This window comes from Leuresthes tenuis, unplaced genomic scaffold (assembly GCF_036924035.1).
Source record: "Leuresthes tenuis unplaced genomic scaffold, fLeuTen1.0.hap1 SCAF_5, whole genome shotgun sequence".
NCBI lineage: Eukaryota > Metazoa > Chordata > Actinopteri > Atheriniformes > Atherinopsidae > Leuresthes > Leuresthes tenuis.
This window is the reverse complement of record NW_027325359.1, coordinates 16017501-16040216: the sequence shown is the minus strand read 5'-3', so window position 1 is coordinate 16040216 and position 22716 is coordinate 16017501. Positions and strand designations below refer to the sequence as shown.

At 39.4% G+C, this 22716-nt stretch overlaps 2 protein-coding genes across 4 annotated transcripts in view; both read left to right on the top strand.

The window, feature by feature from the left end:
* Positions 1–21438, top strand: part of syt12 (synaptotagmin XII) — a 28966-nt gene extending 7528 nt beyond the window's left edge. Inside the window, exons 2-8 of one of the 3 annotated variants that reach the window (XM_072386272.1) lie at positions 3724–3784; positions 4343–4536; positions 5127–5522; positions 11035–11250; positions 12159–12279; positions 12533–12666; positions 19413–21438. In XM_072386272.1, coding sequence (XP_072242373.1) covers positions 3739–3784; positions 4343–4536; positions 5127–5522; positions 11035–11250; positions 12159–12279; positions 12533–12666; positions 19413–19586 — 1281 coding nt within the window. In that variant the 5' untranslated portion in view covers positions 3724–3738 and the 3' untranslated portion in view covers positions 19587–21438. The other 2 variants (XM_072386271.1, XM_072386273.1) reach the window with 2 other exon arrangements.
* A 1114-nt stretch (positions 21439–22552) lies between these two features.
* The window catches only part of cat (catalase), a 10801-nt gene continuing 10637 nt past the window's right edge, over positions 22553–22716 (top strand). The window contains exon 1 of the mRNA XM_072386269.1: positions 22553–22716. This exon is cut by the window's right edge and continues 1 nt beyond it. Coding sequence (XP_072242370.1) covers positions 22652–22716 — 65 coding nt within the window. The 5' untranslated portion in view covers positions 22553–22651.

Genomic DNA, 22716 nt, shown 5'->3' with positions numbered 1-22716 from the left:
TCTAGCCTCTCCTCTTTTCTTTTTATTGAGTGTGGAAGAAAGACACCATCAGTCAGTGTGTCTGTTCTTATTGAACAAGCCTACTTAAATATGCAGCTGCAACAGAAGGCATTCCTCTTTTTTTTCCCCTCTTTTTTTTCGCTGTTGTGAGCAGCAAACAGCAGTTTATGTAAATCCAGCGTGTTCATAATCCTCTGTGGACTGAATAGGTTTTTTTAAAAATCTGTGTCTGAACCGCATTTACGTTCAGATGAATCACGGAAAAGGAACTGAGACCACAGCAAAACCCAAAGAAACAACAAGTTATTTTTCTTATCCTCCATCTAAGTCTTTAATTTTGCCTGCCGGTGAGTTATATCGACTCACCGGAACCAGCAACTCTATTGAAATCTCTGCCTTCTTCTAACATACATTCGCAGAAGATTACATATACCAGGACATAATCACATGGTCCTGACCAGGTCTTAGAATTAGATAAATATAAGCTCAGATGAAGAACACTTCACATGCTGCACGTTGTCATTATTCATTTAAAAGGCAAAGTGCTCAAATGCAGAAGCAGTACACCAGATAATTCAACAGCTTTTAGAACCACCTTCTGAAGCAAGAACTTGAAATGAATGTGTCCCGTGTGATGTTACTGTGGAGGAGTTTTCTCCCAGTCTTCTTTACAGTGTTGCTTAAAAAAGACAAAAGTGGAGCAGAAAACAGAACAAAAATCTTTAAAAAAAACTTTAACCTTGTTAATGTGTCTTTAAGATGTTTTGTATTTGTTGCAGTGCATATAATGGGCAGAATCACCCACCAGTGCTGCGGCTGTGGATTTCTGCTGTGAACGTGCAGAGCAGCACGTACAGTGAAAGGCGAAGATAGCCTGCTTGTTCTACATAGAAGATTTAGACTAACCCGGTTCTCTCAGTTGTAGCCTGAAAGGAGTGAGCCAAATGGCACATTTCCAATATTGTAGAAAATTATAGAAAATGAAGACGTGAACATTCTGGTAGTTCCAATTGCAAACTTTGTATAACTTAGCTTCATCCTCTTCAGATGCACCGAGTTTCAAACATTTTACAGCTGAAGTAGCCCAACATTAGATGTTTTAAACAGTCTGAGTAAACGGGACAGATGGTGTCACATGTCGTTGGGTAAGGATATGTCTGTAACCAGATGAACATACTCCGGTAAAAGGTGTAATCCCACCCCATGCCATTTAAAGGCTGTAGGAGGTTTGTTTTTGTTTTTTTTTGTAAAAGGCGAGCAGTTTATTCTGTGAAAAGCATGGGTGATAACATATTCAGTGCATATAGACTGCAGTGGTTTGCGGTTTTCTGTGTCTACAAGCTGCAACCACATGACATAAAACGGATTCATCACTCCATTGGACCTGTTGGCAGTGATTGCGTTATTTGGCATACTTGAGTCTTTTCTCCCTGTTTTCCTTCCCTGGCTTCTTGACAGCCGCCCCTCCATGGAGACCATTTCTGACGAGGCTTCAGTGAACGGTAGATGGATCAACTGAAAAGTCAGATACGTCTCTCAGGTCCTGTGTCATGTCTTCGCTGGATTTTTATTTATTTTTTTACTATTTCTTAAGGATACCATTTTCAAATCTTGCTCATCTGACTGTAGATAGTAGGCCTGCCATTTCTATTGTCCTCTACTTGTCCAGTATCCTAATTTTCTTCTCAGAACGCCCTGCACGCCATGTAGAAGTTATATGCCAAGTTTTGGGTTAATAGCTCTTTATAATTTTGCTCCAACGAGGTGATTCTCAAAGTTATACGTTTAAAACTGTATTATCTCTGGTAGTTTTTGTGCATGCTACTAAAGAAACTGTGACTTAAAATGAGTTGCCAAAAGACACCATTTGAAAATGGCTCTGTACTACTACTCTGTACTTTCTTTTTAGTAAGGACACAAAACTGCGTCATCACTTGAGTTCGGTGCCTTTTTTTCTCCTTGAATTATATACTTTTTAAAAAAAAACTTTATCAGTTCCGATGTTGGATCACATTGGTCTAGATTCTAATATTTAGTTGACCAGAATGAACAATTAGTAAAACACTGTGGGAACCACTGTGTCAGAGGATAATTGCAGCTCTGTGATTGATTAAATAGCTTCCAAAAAGACGCTGGCACTGAAATTAACACCGTTTACGCTTTAGGGCACTAAAGTAAGCGTAGCAGTCTTTGAGGTTTCTGTTGGAATATGTTCGACCTCATTGTTAGTACGCTGCCTCATTTTTATTAAATCTGTCTGAGATATTGCCTCAATATCTCTTCTCTTCTTTCCCTCCCCGCTCTCAATCTTGTCTCGCTCCTCTTCCTCTTTAAAGCTTTAAAGCTCCTCCCAGAGCTCCTTTACTCAGATATATTACCTTACGCTCAGGTGAGCCACACTGAATCACACTGTGCCCATGTGTGGGTGGTTCTCAGAGCTTCCCTCTGTGTCAGAGATTCTCCACGCTTTGCTAATTGCACATCACAAACTATCAGTGGGCCCCGCACTGCGTCAGCCACTTTAATTGGCCTGCCTGGTTGTGGTCTGCAAAGTGCTCAGTGGAATTGAGAGACACACACACACACACACACACACCCTGCTGCCATCCCCCAGCTTTTTTCTATATCATTAGTGTAATGCTCCCATTTCCCCAAGCTGCTGAGAAATGGGGAGATTCCAACAAGCAAAGTAGGAGGGCAAGAGGAATGAGTCACACACCAGCGACCATCTTTTTTCCCCTTCTTTTTTCAGTTTGCTAAAGAAGAGAAGGGCGCATTCATTCGTTTTTCTTTGTCTCTTTGATAAGAAAAGACCATGTAAATTGAAGTTATTTATTTCTTTTGAATTTGCAGCAAAGATCTTATGCTTTTGCATGTTCATTCAAACCACCATAAACTCTCTTGTGTCCAAGTATCAATGCCATCAAAATGGCTCCTTAAAAGGGGAATGCAGCTTTACACACCTAAGGAAAACACAACCGAATATGTGAAAATGTTGTATGGAGCTTTTTGTGAACTGAGAATGGGGCAACAAGTGTCTCTTCAACAGTGTCAGACAGGGTGCTACACCACTGTATACTTGCAGTTGGAGTTGCTGGTTTCGGGGCTGGAATTAGACGATAAAGTCCAAATAAAATCAGTTTTTCTTGTCTCTTCTTAATTGTTCACCTTAGGTCAAGACAAGTTATAGGAGTGCTAAAACAGAGCACCACCATTACAATCTATCCTTTACCATTAGTTGCTTCATGTGCCTTGACTGATGAAACATTATTGTCCTGCTGATAAGAAGAAGTTGGTTGTGCGATTAGCTGAAACAAAAAGGATGTCAAGGTGACTGCTATTTGTTTCATTTTGAACCTAAAGTCAGCAGGTTTTCGATCAATCTGCAATCACTAAAGAGGTTTCGCCGTCCACCTGTAGTTGTTCTAATCAATAGATCTATGGTTGGAGGCTATTGCATTCACGTTCTGCCTGCTCATGCATCCTGGATGTCAGGAATTATAAGGGTCTCTGGGCACGTTGTGTCCCTAAACTAGTTAGCGCAGCCACATTTACTGTGATTAATGCTGAACGGAGAAGATTGAAGAGAGTGAGGTGTTGTAATGGTGACCGTTTCCAGAATGGTTGCCGTGTATTCAAATGAAACTTGTGCAAAATGATGTTGTGGTTTTCAGATGTGAAATGCAGATGATTGAAAAGATTCTTGTTTGGATGTGTTAGTAGGCTGGCTGCAGAACCATGTCCTCTGCTCAAAGCGAAGATATAGCAGGCTACCATCTGAGTGGTGAGTAGATGCCACTGACTGTGGCACGTTTCTATATTTTTCTGCATGCACACATCCATTGTGTGGAAGAATGCATGACAGCTGTGCGACTGAACTGTTAATGTATGAAGGACACCACCTGTGGCATCTGCCTCGTGTCTTTTGTTCTGACGTCTGTCTGAAAGCAGGTGTCTCACATCTGGCCTCATTTGTTGTTAAACATCACTGATGCTTGAAAACACATTAGCTTGCACAATAAGTGGTTTATTTATTGTCCTGAAAAGATGTCAATCTACCCCCACAGGTGTTAGTCATGATGAAAAAGGCAAGCACTTATTTGCAGAGAGGCATTTTGATTTATCTATATTTTTTTTTTTTAATTTTTTCCTCAAACAGATTTAGAAAACTTCTGTGTTCAGACAGTCTCTACTCACTGTTAAAGAGAGGAACTTAAACTGATCCACCAGTGATCGAATGCCCCCATCAGCCATTAAGTATAGTCACGAGGCTCTTGTAGATGGAATCGAAGTGTATCAGGATTGCTTTTATATGGATTTGTTGTTTGTGTGTCTGATTCAGTGGTGCGTAACCCACCAGGCTGGGAGGTGGGGATCTACTTGGTGGGCTTCCTCTTGCTGCTGGGCGCAGCCGGGCTCAACATCTGGAAGTTGTGGAAATCTGGAACCTTCCCCGCACCGTCCCCATTCCCTAACTTTGACTATCGATACTTGCAGGAAAAATATGGAACCTCCTTTTCAGAAGTCAGACAAAAGGTAGATTTCCACTTGCAGAAATGTGAGCCACCAGTTGCCAGAGCAGGTCGCTGCTGCCTGTAGCAACTGTAGGTACGTGATAGAACATAACTGACAATTTCTAGCTTTATCTCTTGTGTGATTTACATAATGAATACATAACCCATAGCACAACATTATAACACGTTTATTGAGCAGCAAGTGAGCATAATTCAGAGCTTAACTGCTAAAACTTTTTATAGACAAGATCACCATAATAAATAGTGATGCTGCCAGTGTTCATTTCCACTGCCCCAAGTGGCATAATTTGTTCATCCAGGTTTAATGTTAAAGTTATTACAACAAGGCAACACTGAATACAATATACTGCTAAACTAAAATAATACATCATTTTAGAAAATATAAAGAGTGAGTACGGAAGTTATTACATATACCTTCCCTATTCGGAAAGAATAAGTAAGTATAGATATGTTAGACAGCCTCTTCAAATGCATTATGTGATAAAATTCTTAAGGTGAAAAACAAAGGGAAGAGCATTTATTTGTAGATAAAAAAGCCAAAAATCAAACCAAAACTAATCCTAATTGTCCTTTTTCCTTCCCTCCCTTAAGAGAGTGGCGGCCAACAACCACCGGCGGACCTCAACCACCTCCAGCCGCAAGCCCAGCCTGGCCCTTGGTGACACCCCTGATGGTCTCAGAGACCTGGGTCACCTGGAGTTGATGAACAGGGAGCTGGACTCGACCGGCATTGCTCAGCTCAACCGATCCATCTCTACCGACTCGCTCAGCTCCATATCCTCCATCGCCAACAACTTCGGCCATGACTTCACGGTCGGCCAGCTGGAAGTGACCCTTGAGTTTGAGCCATCTCGGCAGAGGACAGGAATGCTCCACATCACCCTGCACCAGGGCAAAGACCTGCTGGAGAAGGAGGAAGGAGACTTTCCTGGCTGCTTTATTCGAGTCTCGCTGGGGCCAGAGGAGATTAGTGTGGGAGTCACAAGGGTAAGAAATTACCTTTCTTGTATTTTCCCCCTATTTACATATATGTAGCCTGGGGGACCAACTTTATTGATTTGTAAAGCTTACAAGAACACAAATATGCCTGCTTGTCATTCAAATAACTGTAATTTATAATTGTATTGTCTTCCTTTAATTTTGTGCCAGTTAAAACTACAAGCCTAATAAAAATGAAAAAAACTTACAGAACCATGATTAAGAATAACAACCATTTATTGGATATGAGTACAAGGACATAAAAAAGCTTTAAGGCTCTCTAAATTAAAAATACATTTAAATACAATAAAAATACAATTAAAAATGCAAATATAACATGTCCATAGCAGAAGACGGTGGCTCAATTAGATTGTTAAAATGGTGTAAATTATTACTCTCAGTTAATTGTCAAAACCAATGTGGGGAGATGAGTTTTATTCAGATGTTTTTCATACGAAGTGTTTCAGGAATTTACACCATTTCATCAATCTAAACAGAATCAAAGGGTTAAAACTTAAGACCTATCCATGTATCTTTATGTTTAGCATGGACTGCATAAAAAATGGATGTTGTAGTGGCTCTTGCTCAAATAAACCACCATTCGAACAACATCTACTTCTGTCATGCGATACAAAGTTATCGTATTTATTTTTCTCTCAGGTCATTAAAGTGTCATTAGCTGGATTCCCTCGCTGGGATTAGTGAGCTGGGGGTCCTGAAATATTAGTTCTCAAAGATAGTTATTTTTGTCTAATCAGCTTACAAGTTTAAGCCTCTACAGCTCCACCTTCTGGTCCGGATATGGTCACTTCCAGCTCCAAAAAAGACCAACAGGCTGATGGCCAAATGTCAAATTTGAAAAATGACATTTCATTATACAAAGTGATCAGGCAGCGATGCAGTCATTGGGACAGGCCGATTGCCAACTTGTTGAAATATTCACATCTTGCCCAAGCAGCGGACTGACTGACAGTTCCATCCATTGAGTAAGACTGTAAAAGGGTAAAAAAAAAAAAGAAGAAAAGTGATGTGATCCCTCTGCGAAGTCTTTTGATTGATTATTTCAGCCCCAACTCATAAATACATAATCAAGTGGGGCCTTACTTGCAGAATATTGATATAATATGCTCCTTTTTTCAGTTTTTCAAACATATAATCATTTAAGATGTGGGGGTTCCCATCAGCTTGCAATATCGTGTCAAAAAGAGTAGAACCGCCTCTGGAGTGGTAATGCATAAGGGATTCCAAGGAAAGCATAGCTCAGGTTGGTGATTAGCAGTTAAAATGCAGTGAGAGGATTTAAAAGCACAGGACCGGAGGTAAAGAGTGGCATCAGATACTGAGGAAAAGGAATAATGTTGCACTGAATCTCTCGGTTTGAGCTCAGCTGAAACACGGTTGATATAGACAGCGATCCGTCCCGCGGGTTAAGAAGCTCGATCCTGCAGCCTGACAAGCCAGTCGTTTCCTGTCCAACAGAGGAGCCCATGTCATTTGCTTGAGGGGCTGGTCTCCTAGGAGCTGAAGTCAGGAAGGTTGAGTTCACTTTCCTTTACTGTCACGAGGACCAAATTAAATGGACACTTTCCCTCAGTTTGTAGCTTGTAATTACCTGTACTTTAGATGATAATGACGACGCATTGTAGCAGCATACAGTGAGACTCCAGGTGACAGACTATAAACCAGTTTAAACAATCTGTGGATGTATTTGAAAACTTGTGCAAATCGAGAGACAACTCAATGTGATGGAGTTATTTGATCTCTTCAATAACCAGATTATCCAAAAACAGATTTTTTTTTTTTTTACAAAAAATATTTCACAGTTAATATCAAAAGCAAACTCCTCGTTATTTGCATGTTAAGTTGTTTCCTTTAAAAATCTAATATAATTCAATTCAATTCAATTTTATTTATATAGCGCCAAATTACAACAATTGTCATCTCAAGGCACTTAAATAATATAGTACAATTCAAGCCAATTGGAATTCAATTCATTGTAATCATAATCCAATTAATTCCTATAGAGCCAATTCAAAAAATGATATCCTAGCTAAGGAAACCAACAGATTGCACTGAAACTTGTCTTCAGTCCAATCTCCCGTCCTGAGCATGCCTGTGGCGACTGTGGAAAGGAACGACTCCCTTTTAACAGGAAGAAACCTCTGGCAGAACCAGACTCAGGAAGGGTGGCCATCCGCCTCGACCAGCTGGGGTTTGAGAAGACAGAAAAGAGGGGGAAAACACATAATCCTTTGTCTTTTCCACACTGACATTTTTTGGAAGCATTCCCTTGCAGAGGTGCCACTCATCAGTCTTATGCTAACATGCTAACGGAGGCCTGTGGAGTTTGAGATGTTTCTCTGAGGATTGCACGGTCTGACCTTGGGGTGAACTTACATGAACGTTTGACAACTGTCTTGGATGTTTTTCATTTGTGAATAATCTTTCTCTTTGGGTTAGGGTTAGAATTATGGACTCCAAATATTTGGGAAATGACCTTATAATCCCTCCCAGAGTAACGGGCCGCGACAATTGCTTCTCTAAGATCATTGCTGATGTCTTTCCTTCATCACACCACTGAATGGGCAAAACTCCTGCTTTTATAGAGGTGCTCACCTCTATATGATTTAATCCAGTACATTTGATGAACGACACTTGGCTGCTACTTACCCTTTAAGTAGCAGCCAAGTGCCTGCTACCTTAAGATCTGGTAGGACCAGATATTGTTTTGATTATGCCCTGATATGAAAAACCATAGAATTGAGAGTGGGTGGATTTTCTTTTCCTCACATTACCATCAGTCATTTTGATAAGAAAGCTTTCAATTCTAATATGAAACAAACGTTCTGACAAGAAAAGAAGGCGGCCACATTCCTCCATCTGCTACGCCTGCCACTTGCCTTCTGCTCTCAGCTCAGCGGTGCCAAAAAATACTCTTAAGTCCGGCCTGGCTGTGAGTCATCGCTCTGCCATGTGACTTGGCTTCTGCACAGTTTTTGCAGGCTGACATACTCACACACACGCATGCACACACAGACTCATTAGATTCCGTCTTTTACATGTGGTTTGAATGTGTCCAGGCTTGTATTATGATATTATCTGCAACTAATAATAATCATAATAATGATGATAATGCTAGATGCAGCCACTGATGCTGTAGCAGCTCCCTGTTGAATGTGAAGGAATACCAGGGGAAATGCTGATGTCAGCTCCACTCGCCTCTGATGATCTAGCCCCTCTGTCCTCTTCTCTATGCTTTTCCTGCTTCATTCTCTTCACCAGCATCTTGTCGCTGTCACTGCTTTGTATTTTCCCCATCTGTCCCCCTCTTCTCCTCTCTCGCTTGTCCTTTCTTTTCCTCTCATCTTGTTTTCTCCCCATCTACTTGCTGTGGCTGCTCCTTGCTTTTGTTTGGCTTGTAATAATCTCTCTGTCTCTAGCTCACACTCCCACATTATCCACACACTTTCTCTTTTTTTTTATTGCCTCGTTTATGCCCCGCACACATCCTCATTGTTATCTCCCGAGAGATTAAGCCCCCGACCCTGCAGACAGACAGCTTCATGTTGTGCATGCAGGAAAGGGCTGGCAGAAAGGTACCTCCTGCTTTGGATACTTTATACTTTCATGTGAATTTCTGCAGCTTCTTCTTTCATTCTGTAGGTGTTGAGTGTTTGATTGTGCTGCTGTTTTGCTGGTTGATAAGAGGCACAGTCCAAAGTTAGCCTCAAAAGCTAATTTGAAGAGCCTGTGCATTCTTAATTGTTTTATGACATGATGAGTTGATGTTTTACCATTTATAAGTAACGGCTGGTGCAAAATCTGAAAGCCATTTTTACAGAAACATGTTTAATTCTCACTGTATTTCACTCGCATGTGTGGAAAAAGGGCTCTATTGAAATCGGCTCTCGTCTTCACATTACTAGGTGCTCGGTAACTTTGGACCTCATTGGTGATTCTAGATCTTAAGGCTTTAAATAAGCATTACAGATGTAGCTTTGGCAGCAGTATCGTGTCATTTTGATCTAAAGTAATCACTATGAGTTCTGCTAATATTCCCAAAGTGCCTTTAGACTGTATTCCTGTTTGTGAAAATCTGTTTGGCTGCCAAGCAGGTAGGTGGCATTCTCACCCTGCAGGTTATACTGCTCATGTTGTTTCCAAGATGGCATGAATGTAAAGCACCGTGTAGCGGCAGGGTGCAGGACCGTTCAGATATCAGGCACACAGGGGAAGGCCTTGATGATCTTGTTCCCCTTGTGATTTTTACCGTCATGAGAAAAAGAAAGTGCATTTTCTGTCATTTCTAAGGTTTTACATGACTGGACATAATTACAACTTCTCCTGTCCCCACCAGGTCTTAAATTTAGGTAAATACAACCTAACCAACATTCAAAACAGTTGCCAAGCTTCCCAGTCGTGGATATCCCATCCAGTTCATCCCAAGGTCAGACTGAGCAATGCTCAGAGAAACTCCAAATAACCCAAGAGCTACGTCTCAGACTCTGCAGGCCTCAGTTAGCGTTTTATTTATTAACGTTTATAACAAAGAAAGAAAAAGACAGAGAACAGGAAAAAGCCTCTTTTCTCTGAAAAGAACAGCGTATCGAGGCTTAAGTTTGTAAAGCCAGAGCAATGTGCTTTGGACAGATGAGACCAAAGTGCAGATGTTTGGTCATAATGCACAGCAGAATGTTTGGAGAAAACCAAACACAGCAATTCACCACAAACGCCTCATACTAACTGTCAAGCACGGTGGTGGAGGGCTGATGATTTGGGCTTGTTTTGCAGCTACAGTACCTGAGCACCTCACAGCCATTGAGACAATCACAAACTCCTCTGTATACCAATATATTCTAGGGTCAAATGTGAGGCCATATGTCCGACAAATAAAGCTTGGCTGAAGCTGGGTCACCAACAGAACAGTGATCCCCAAAATAGCAGCAAATCTACAACAGAATGTCTGCAGTGGTCCAGTCAAAGTTCAGACCTCAACCTGACTGAAGTGCTTTGGAGGGACCTTAAGAGAGCTGTGCATGAAAAAAGCATTGAACTGAAGCAACATTGTAAGGAAAAGTGGATTAAACCTCCTCCATAAAGATGTAAAAGACTGAAAAAGTCATACAGAAAACAATGACTTTAAGTTATTGCTGCTAAAGGTGGTTCTACAAGCTGAATCGTAAGGTACACTTAGTTTAGTTAGTTTTTGTAAAATAGATCATGACTTGGTGTAATTTTCAATTTGTTTTTGGCTCATCTGAGGCTGGATTCCCTTGTTTTTAAGACTTGGTAAGGATCACATTATTTTTCGTAGTGCCCTGACACATACAACCTCAGAACTGAAAGCAGGTATATTTTCTTTTTCACTTGAATGTACGTGTTCTCATCAGTGGAGACGCAACAAGTTTGATAGAAGCTTCCACAGCTCTGCAGTGTCCATAACATTGGGTTAGATATTTGGTTCTCCTTTAATAAGTTAGGTGAGCCTACATTTCAGCCTCTCTTCATCTGCTTCCCGCAGGTCCAGGCGAATGCATTCACCGTTATCTTTGATGAGCGCTTTTCTGTGCCCATGGACCTGTCTGCTCTGGACGAGTGCAGCCTGCGCTTTGCCGCGTTTGGTATTGATGCTGATGAAAGAAACATCAGTGCTGGCTTAGCAGAGCTCAAGCTGTCAGACCTGGACCTGACCATCAGACCATTCAACGCCTGGCTCTACCTTCAAGATGTCAATAAGGTACATTGGAAAGTGGTGATGCATAGCAGAGTACCGTAACGTGTCATAACAGAAGAATACTAAATTGTAAATGGTTCTGTTTAGGATTTGAAGCACTTTTCCTCTGTTTAATGTGTAGCCTGCGGACTTTTAATGTTACCTGAAGCATCTAATAACTGTCTGCACAGCACGACGGTGTCTGAGACCCCCTCCTGGACATTAAACAAAACTACATGTCAGATTCAATAAATACAGTAAAGAAGCATTTCAGGTAGATTAAGTAGAGTGAATTTCTCCCAAAACAATTCATGTTAATACATTATTAGTAATGTTGTTGCTTTTATTCTAATAAAAAAATATTTTTAAAATTTTTTAAAAATATTTTGGATCCATCAGGATACCTCATTGTTACCTACATATTCCCTAGAAATATAGACACATTCTTTTTTTTTTTTTTTTACAGCTGAATATTTTATAATTGCAATCCCTATAAAACAAAGAATGATCATATGAAAGCTGCCAAAGAGCAAAAAGAGAGTGGACGTCAAATAAGAGATCCGGTCTCCACTTTCTTTGCAGTAATTGAATTCCTCGTTAAATGGTAAATCGATCAAGCAGTTTGATGTTAAAATTGAATCCCAACAATTCAAGATTTTGAATGTTTAATATTTTGGAATTATTACATTCAATAAAATGTCTGTTGAAACATTCACAGTTTCCATGTAGTGCTCGTTTTTAACTTTGTAACAGTGTCTTTCAGTTAAAGATCTGTAAGCAGTGAAATGCTTAGAAATTAATGTAAATACAGTTCACGGTCTGGAATCAGAAGCTCTGAGCAGCCAAATCCACACTGTTAACACATTAATTAACATTAAAAGTTCAAAGATTCCCCTTTTTTTTTATCTGCCGTATTCTGTTTGACTCAACAGGCTGTGGATGCCGTTGGTGAGATCTTGTTGTCTCTCAGCTATTTGCCGACAGCAGAGCGCCTCACTGTGGTCGTGGCCAAGTGCAAGAACCTGGTGTGGACCAACGACAAAAACACTGCAGGTCAGCGACATTCATGTTTTTTTTTTACTGTTTTCTGCGTTTCTGTTTCTTTTTGTGTGAACTATGCAGGGTGTGTAAAGTTAGCAAAAGGACTCTTATCTCCCTCCTCAAGAAAATGTTTTGGGACTCAGTAATAATTGACTTTGAATGTCAGCGTGAACATGAATCTTCACTCAGAAAGAGGGCTTAATTGATTTGTACTCAAACATTCAGGTCACCTGCTGCTCACTCATTTCCTCCTTCTCTTCCTCAGATCCGTTTGTCAAAGTGTATCTCCTGCAAGATGGCAGAAAGATCAGCAAGAAGAAGACTTCCACAAAGAGGGACGATACAAACCCCATTTTCAATGAAGCCATGATCTTCTCTGTGCCGTCCATCGTCCTGCAGGTGACACTTTAACCGTGCCCAAACTTTTCCCGCACGAACAAATACTGACCATAATTTATTTCTTAATTTCATATTTAAAGTGGGAAAAACAAAGTGAGAAAACAGCACTGGCAAATAGCTATAGCCGAACACAACAAGCCCGTCTCCGTCAAACCTGGTCTTGTTTTATTGTTCTTTATTATTTTGTCACAGATTTATTGTGTGTTTTATGACTCCGTGTGGACTCCTTTCATCCAAAAAAAGATCTCAAGACACTTCCTGTTTCAATAAAGATGCAATAAATTCACAAAATAATAAACAGTGTAACAGCACCATAAAACAAATATTAGCACTGGTTCAGAAATTTGGTGAAATAACGATAGAGACAGGAAAAGTTCACCAGACACAGATGCTGGCACCCCTTTTGATGAATTTGAATGAGTTCCTCAAACAAAATAAACAATATATATATATATATATATATAAGCACCCTTCAATCAAACTAATTTGACAGGTGGCCTCTGAGAGGCTGTTAGGAGAGGGGAGGGTTTAGGGGAGGGTTTAGGCAGGTTACAGCTAGGTGAATAAGACATTAGAGTGAAATATATCTGTTGAATGTATAAATAAAAGGATGGTTCATTTCAAAATAGGAAAGGGTAAGTTTTAGATAGAGATAGACTGATATGTATTTTTCAGGGCCGATACGATTATTAGTAGTCAAGGAGGACGATAACCGATATTAGGAGCCGATATTCATTTCCAGTAAAAGTGAAAATACTGACGTCAAAATTTTGCATGATACAAACTCCAACACTTAAATTCGTTTAAATGCCTTTAAGCATATGTTTATGAAATAGATTTTCAGATAACAGAAAATGTCAAAGCTTTCTTTTCTTGGAATTTTGTCTATTGTCTAACAGAAAGTGCAGGGAGCTCCAAGGCTCAGCAGTGTGTCTAATGCTTAATTTATTGCAGCATTTGGGACGCTTGTAGTTGATTTTATTCTGTAAATGTTATATTTTAACGTGATAGCAGGGACCCTGTCATTCAAAACAAGGCTGCTACATTACTAACGATTAATGTTACTATAGCTGAAAGAATAGTACAATAGCAATAGGAGAGACTCACACTGCTCTCCGGCCATCCCCTCAACGTGGTTCCCTGCAATAAAACTGGACTGAACTGAGTTCATTAGCTTTGTTTCTCTCTCTCTATTTCCATATCGATAAGTTCAGCAGCTCGCCTGGAGGGGCTGCAAGCGAGCAGATCTGTCACTTATGTTTATATAATGTTAGTGGGCTCCCAGTAACGTTACTAGTAGTTGTGAGTTCTAGGGGTCTGGGATGTTTATTACAATTTTGGGAGAGTTCGCTGCCTTAACTTACCTTGGAAACATATATCGGCTCTCCTTAGCTTCTCTCTACAAAACAGTTTCTCCTCTGTGCTGTGTGTGATCAGTGTGCTGTTACCTGGCTCTGTGTGTAACCAACCAGATGGTGTTGTGGGTGGGACAATGCTGGAGACAGAGTAGAGACTACAGACAGAGAGGCGCTGCTGCATCAGAGCCAAAATAACCCGGTTTGAAATTGATCTCTTATCGGCTGTCGGATTTAAAAAAAAAAAAAAGACAGGTGCCAATGTGTGTCAAAATGCAGATAGTTTTAGAAAAGAAGCTGACAACATTTGAGTCTGGTATGAGTCGGGGACAGGGGTGTCGGACAGCTTCAAAGACTTCCATTGAACAATTCTGAGGCAATCTCAGGACTGTTCAGCAGTAAGTAAACAGCCTTAATAATGAATGTATATGTATGTATACTTATACTTATATTCCATCATATACGCATTTCTAACTCTTATTCTTCAGAACCCGTTGCAGAGGATTTGTAGGTTTTGTTTTAACACAATCGGACTACGGTGATGTTTGACATACGAAGTGATTTGATAAAAGAACAAACAATTATAGCTACTTACTGATCTGATTAGTGCTGCGAAGGTAAGCTGTCAGTTAAGGTCACAGTGTTCCCTTTTACACTTCAGCTTTCCTTTCTCTTCATCGTGTGTTTATCAGCCTCGACATCCCAGAGTAGTGCGTGCATGACTGTGTGTGTGTGTGTGTGTGTGTGTGTGTGTGCACCTCCAGCTGCCCTGTTGTGAAACACTGCAGGCATCCCATGCTGTAAGAGACAAGACAACCACAAGAGGGAAAGGTCTCGTGCAAACATACCAAACAATATAGAAGCATTCAATAAGACACTGAGAGTACGCCTACTTTTCTTTTTCTTTTTTTAATGTCCAGCTACTTATGAGATATTAGTTCATATGAAATAAGGAACATAGTATAAACATTTTTTTTAAAAAAGGCTCACTGATCTGATGGAACAATGAGATCATTTCACCCTGTTTCTTACAGAAATCAAAGTAATTATGCACAAATGTCAAGAAAGATTATTCAAGAAAACCCCTAAATCAGGTTAATCTGCACAGGGAGCTGTTAATGTAATCTCACACCAGCTGTATATCTGCATCTGAACCGGGCAAGAATTACTCAATAAGCTGGCTTTTGTTGCCCCAAAAAATACTTTGTTACTTTTCTACTAAAAGATTTATCTACCTTCAGTTGACCAGTATAAGGAACATTTCAGGAACCTTGTTACTCATCCTTATAACTTACTCAACATTTAATCAGCTATATTCGATGTGATCTTCATTGCAATTTATTATTAATCAAGGTAATCACACACAGCCAAAGACAAACAATTAAGTTTTCAGGACTGCAGACAGTTTCCTTTGTGTTAATCTGAGAGAAACTTCATCTGAGGTCAAATAGTAAAGGTAGGAATTTTCATGAGTGACGATAACTGTTGTGCAACAGCCCTGAAGTGCGTCTCCTTGGGTTGTTTAGAGTTGATATTAAGAAATAGAAGTTAAAAAAAAAAACTAACAGATGTAAAAAACCTCCGAACAACATGCAAAGGAAACAACTACAGTCAAGATAAAGTTTTTAATCAGAGTGCAGCATGTTCCTAAAGCACCTGAGCATCGAGTTAACCACGAAGTGATCAGAAGTGATAAGATGATTAAATTAAAGTCAGCATTTAATAAACTTCAGAATTTTATTTTCCAAAGTGGAAAAATGATCACCATCACCTGCATGAATTAGCAGTTTAGTCATGTATGTTCTCATGAGATAAACCAGGGCACGCCCAAATGATTAGGCAACTAGCAGGGTCAGGTTCTCAGCTGTCACCCTGAGAACTACGAATGTTTGATTCCATCTTTTAGTCTGAGATCTCTTGAATTTCCAGTTAAATGTTTGTATTTGATATGTGTAACAGATAGTTAGACGTACAAGTCCTATCCTGCATTTGCTGTTACTGGCGAGCTGTTAACTCAAATGTGGAGTAAATTTTCTCAGCAGCAAAAGACTGAAATGCGCACACACTGAAATGCAGTCAAGAGTTAGCTTTCCACAAAGCCTTATGGGGGTGCAATGCCATTGTCCAACCAGGAACCCTGCTGAAAAAGTGACCTACCATTATCTCCAAATAAGTTTTCCGAAGCCTGTAGTTGCCAAATCACTTGGGCGTGCCCTGGTTTATCTCATGAGAACATACATGACTAAACTGCTAATCCATGCAGGTGATGGTGATAATTTTTCCACTTTGGAAAATAAAATTCTGAAGTTTATTAAATGCTGACTTTCATTGAATCATCTTGACATGTTGCACTCTGTTTGAAAACTTTATTTTGACTGTAGTTGTTTCCTTTGCATGTTGTTCGGAGGTTTTTTACATCTGTGTGTTTTTTTTAACTTCTATTTCTTAATATCAACTCTAAACAACCCAAGGAGATGGACTTCAGGGCTGTTGCACAACAGTTATCGTCACTCATGAAAATTCCTACCGCTGCTGTTGCAGCATAATGAAAGAATAATTTTTTTTAAAGCTTTCATTCACTCTGGGCTAGTTAATAGGTGTGCCGACTCCTATTTAGAAGTAGCCCACCTGAAGTAGGCCGACAAATCTGTCTGGTTTACTATTTGACCTCGGATGAAGTTTCTCTCAGATTAACACACAGGAAAATGTCTGCAGTACTGAAAACTTAGTTGTTTGTCTTTGGCTGTGTGGGATTACCTTGATTAATAATAAATTGCAATGAAGATCACATTGAATATAGCTAATTAAATGTTGAGTAAGTTATAAGGATGAGTAACAAGGTTCCTGAAATGTTCTTTATACTGGCAACAAAAGCCAGTTTATTGAGTTATTCTTGCCCGGTTCAGATGCAGATAAACAGCTGGTGTGAGATTACATTAACTGCTCCCTGTGCAGATTAACCTGGTTTAGGGGTTTTCTTGAATAATCTTTCTTGACATTTTTGCATAATTACTTTGATTTCTGTAAGAAACAGGGTGAAATGATCACATTGTTCCATCAGATCAGTGAACCTTTTTAAAAAAAATGTTTTTATACTATGTTCCTTATCATATATGAACTAATATCTCACAAGTAGCTGGACATTAAAAAAAGAAAAAGAAAAGTAGGCGTACTCTGTGTCTTATTGAATGCTTCTATATTGTTTGGTATGTTTGCACGAGACCTTTCCCTCTTGTGGTTGTCTTGTCTCTTACAGCATGGGATGCCTGCAGTGTTTCACAACAGGGCAGCTGGAGGTGTGCACACACACACACACACACACACACACACACGCAGTCATGCACGCACTACTCTGTGATGTCGAGGCTGATAAGCACACAATGAAGAGAAAGGAAAGTTGAAGTGTAAAAGGGAACACTGTGACCTTAACTGACAGCTTACCTTCACAGCACTAATCAGATCAGTAAGTAGCTATAATTGTTTGTTCTTTTATCAAATCACTTCGTATGTCAAACAGCACCGTAGTCCGATTGTGTTAAAACAAAACCTGCAAATCCTCTGCAACGGGTTCTGAAGAATAAGAGTTAGAAATGCGTCATGATGGAATATAAGTATACATACATATACATTCATTCTTAAGGCTGTTTACTTACTGCTGAACAGTCCTGAGATATCCTCAGAATTGTTCAATGGAAGTCTGTGGATTTCAACTCTCATTTTCTTTCCTAAGAAATTGTATTGACACTTTTTTTTTTTTATACACCGATTCTTCACCTTTACTCTACTCCCATCCTACGATCAGTTACAGATTTATTTAATCTGTTTACTTGTGAACTAAAACAAAGACCCTGACTGTTCACCCTCACAGTATGGGGCATTCTTGCAATCCCTGGCAGTTCAGCCTCACGGTGTGAGTAGGTCAGTCTGATATAGCCAGATGTAAAGCTTAACAGGCGAGATGGAGGAATCCTGGACTCTTACTGAAACAATAACAAAGCAGGATTTTTGAGACTCTTATGTTCATTATTAACTGTCTGTTCTCCCCCCACCCTCACAGTATTGAGGATTCCTGGGACTCTTATCATACAACCAACACCCAGGTCACCTTACAGGGAGAGAGTCTTTGAAGCTGTCAAATACAAAAGGAGTTTTTTTCGGCATCCCTGTCCCCTCATACTTGACTAGATACTAGGCTCATTTTAATTGTTGTCCTAAAGATGTTAGAATTTTAAACATTGTTTTGAGTAACAGACTATTGAATTACAAGAAAATGAGAACATAATTTCTTTGATAAATCATTTTTAAATTAAAAAAAAAAAATTGTTCAGTTCTATATAACACTGTTCACATTTCCCTTTTAATTGACTCTGACTTTGACTTCCCTTTGAATTGATTTCTGCTCTCTATGATTTGGAATCTTTTCAAAACATTGCCGAATACCCTGTGGAGTCCACTTCAGTCGAAACAGCCAGAGTTAATTTGACTGGGATGTAACAGCTGACATGCTGTTAAGAACATTAGCATGCTAGCTTTTAGCAGATGATATTTACTATGTTCATGATCTGATATTTGTCTTCACTAATAATCAATATGGCTCTTGATCAAGTGCAAAGGTTCAACAAATGTATCATTAAAAGTATGTACCAAATTTCAGAGCTGTCACTATTTGTTGAAATATTTCAGGTTCAGAATCACAGGCTTATATTGCCATCAGTAAATGTTTATGTGGTTACATTTAACCCAAATAATGGCAGCCTGATTAAAATCTTATTGGATTGTAAAATGTGCCTGTTTGATAAATGCATCAGTATTCAATGATCTTTAAAGTTCCACTGTGCTACATTTATGGGGATTTATTGGTAAAAATGCAATTTCAACATCATAACCAGGAAAACATTACAGCAGAATTACATGTAAAAGAATTGTTGTTTTTACATCAAAGTTATCTATAGATGCAGTGGGTCCCCCTCCTCGCCCCTCCAACATGTTGCACCCCAACATATTTACATAATCTCACATGGGACAAACCAAACATCGGCTCTACAGCAGGCCTTTTAAGTTCTCTCTGTAGTTTTTTCCTCTTCTCTTGAAAAGAGGGGATGAGACGGGGCTGATCACTTGGTTACAATTTTCAGTTTATGCTGCCAGATATAACTGAATCCTATACACTGGACCTTTATTGGCCAAAAACGCAATTGCATTTATTACAATTAGCAAATTAGCCAGACGGTAGTGAAATGAAATGGGGATGAAATGTGGTGAGGTCGCAAAATTAAAAGCAATACATAGTGAGTAATGCTGTCGCACACTTATCTCCATGACGATATGGATGAAAAGGAGCTGATTCATGCTTACGGACTTTGTTTTGTAACCATGCTGTTTTGTTTGCAGGAGCTCTCCCTGAGGATTACAGTGGCAGAGGCCACAGACGACGGCCGGGGGGAGAACCTTGGTCACGTGATCATCGGCCCTGAAGCCAGCGGAATGGGGATCACCCACTGGAATCAGATGCTGGCCACTCTGAGGAAGCCTGTATCCATGTGGCACCCTCTCCGCAGGATCTAGCCCTCTTTGCTCACGTTCACACCCGACCCGTCTGCAGTAAAACACTCACTTCTTCACGTTCCTTTGGACTCTTGCCTTGTTTGGTGCCATGTTTAGATCTGTTACAGTGTTTAGTTAATTAAATTGAGACCAACAGAGGGTATCTATCTCTGATAACACATTGGAATTAACACCTTATCTTCATTATAAAGGGGTAAGAATCTGAAAATCTAGTTTAATCCTTTATTTATATTTCTTCTCAATCCTGCATCAGGTGTATTATAAGTAAGGCTGGTATTTATAATGCTGGCATGTAAGTGGTGGGTTTTCAGATGGTAAGTATTCTTCATCCTTACCATGCTTATTTGGCTTAACAGGGGGATATGTTTGAAATGTGATTACTTCTCTACGAAAAGCAGCAGGGGACGTAAATATGTGAGCATTTATTTCCTTCTCACAAGTCAGGATTAAACCTTTCATTTTTCACTTTGGGGTGAGTTCAAATTCAAAAAAGAAGCCCAGCCTCGGCGGGCGCAGCCCCTCCCTCTGCATGGTGCCAACTCTGGTTGTAGCCTCTTATAGCTTTGTAGACAATGGTGGACTAGATGGAGGGGTGACATTGCTTCTCTTTCAGGAAAACACACATTTGTCTTTTCAAATCAGTCATTGATTGCGCCTTCTTGATTGATTCCGTATTGGATTTTGAACTGACTCGAGTTAGCTCTGTTGGATTTGCTTGTGTAATGTATTAACCGTTAGACTGACAAATAGCAGAGGTTTTGGTATGTTCAGTATTTAATGTGCTTTTGAAAATATCCAGGTACTCTTAATCCAGGTGAAATAATCGTAACTTGTAGCAGTTGTTGCAGGATGGCCAAATCAGATGTAATCATCAAATAAATGTAATGTTAACATTGTTCTATTTTTAATGCAATACCAGTTGCATACGCATATTTACGACTGTAAATAGTGCACTACAACATTCTTCTCATTGACATTTGTTCCTCAAAATTCTGGGTGCAAATCATGTTTATCACTGTACGACTATCAATAAACACCAAACTCCATCATACACCACTATATTTAACATGGATACCATTGCTGACTATAAAACTATAATTACAACATCTCTGGGAATTTAACTTGTGATGTAAAATATACTAACCTCTTTCTATGGGTTAATTTTATGTTGGAGAAAACACCTTAATATTCTGAATAAATCTATAGTTGTTTTTCACCAGGCAATTGTCACATGTATTTTAGCTTTTGTCGTAGAGCTACTTTTTAAAATCAGCACTGAAGCTGTTCTAAGTTATATTCAACCGGCAACATGTTGGAGCTTGAAAGCTGACTGGAAAAAGTCTTAAAAAAAAAAAAACAAGAGGTTTCAGTTCAAATGGAAACAGTGTGACAAGCGGTCTCATATTGTCAGATTGTCAAGGTGGCTTTTTATCTGCCTGAGGTATTCTCCACAACATTGTGAAATAGTGTTTTGTTGTAACTTTTGAATGTAACTTATCATGTAAATGATCTAACTCTGACAGCATAATCAGCTTCACGCATCGTTTGATTTATTCATTTATTTATTTCAAGCAGAGTTTGTTTGATCCAGTTCTCTTCTCATTTGAAAATCTCTCTGAGGAAAAAAAAAAAAAGGAAGTAACACCTTTGCTCATATGATACACAATATTTCCTACTGTGCCAAATAATGAAGCAATATTTTCATTTACAGTCAGAATTTGCATTTGATTCCACAGAGCTGTAGCCAACATTCGATCATGCATGAAGTTATTTAGCACTTGATGTGAATGTGCCTCAAGAATCCAGTGTATTGTGTGAATGCTGTTTCAAATAAAAATCAGTTCAACAATAAGACTGTTGAAGCGCTTGAATTGTCGGATCTCGATCGGCAAAAAACATTCAGCATGGCTGCCACTGGTAGTCATGGGATTGGTACTCGAACAAATGAATATCATCTTAAATTAAAGGTTGTTGGTTTCGACCGGGAAATCTGTGGAACATGGACAACATCTGGCCAGAAATCTGTTTTCCTGATATTTAAATATACCTTATAAACTATATTGGGAAAATTCACCAAGTAAGGCCTTAATGCAGATAAAAGCCTGGGTGCCTTATCACGCCTCACAGTCTGTAAACTCTTTAAAAAAACAGATTTTTAAATGAATGAGCATGCCTTTGCTAAGTATCCATCACATGATCCTCCTGTGCAGATCATGGGATGGATAATTACTCCTTTTTTTTAAAGGGTCAGTTTACATACACATTCCCCTGTTGATGCTCAAGTTACTCTTTTATTTTAATTTTTGTATAACCTAGTAATTTATCTCATGATACTGACTCTTGGTTGATTTTAATATTTTTCGCAAAACTACATAATTAAGTTTATTAATGCCATCGTGCTTTATCCAGAGTTAATTATGAAACTTTGATTAAGAATCAAACACAACAGACAGCAAGCAAAAAAAGCAAAAAACATCGTGAAAATGCAAACGATGCAAGTAGAGTAACCTTTAACTATGGATTAAAATGTGATAAAACATTGTAACGTAAAACAGTTTCCATTGATGTACTTCTCGCTCAGAATTACTATTCAGAATTTCTTTTATCTTACCCTGTGGCCATGTAAATGACAGCGGTGTTGCTCACTATTCGATAAATCAAATAGAAGTTATAACAGGTTTATTGGGGTAGTAAGTGTTTGCATCAACTCTGTGATCTGTTTGTTTATAGGAGCTTTGGAGTTTTAAGATTTTTTGCGTTCGACTCCAGCACAAATCACTTAGCTATAAGTCAACATTCATTGTTTAACGGTGACAAAACAAAGAGAAATTCTGAGCACTTAAGGAAGCGGATGACCTGAGTTTGGACCTTACTCCTTTAGTCTCAAAAGTAGGTCAATGCACTTCTATCAGCCAATCAGAAACGAGGGGCGCAGGCGGGGGGCGGGGTTATGCCGGATAAAGTCTAGGAAGAATAATTCTGATACTGGGAGAAGTAACGTTTTCCTCCGCGGTATCTCCTGCAGAGTGTGCGGTCTAAACGCATTTCCGCGCTGAACTGTCGATATGGCTGACAACAGAGATAAAACTACTGACCAAATGAAAATTTGGAAGGACAGCAGAGGCTCACA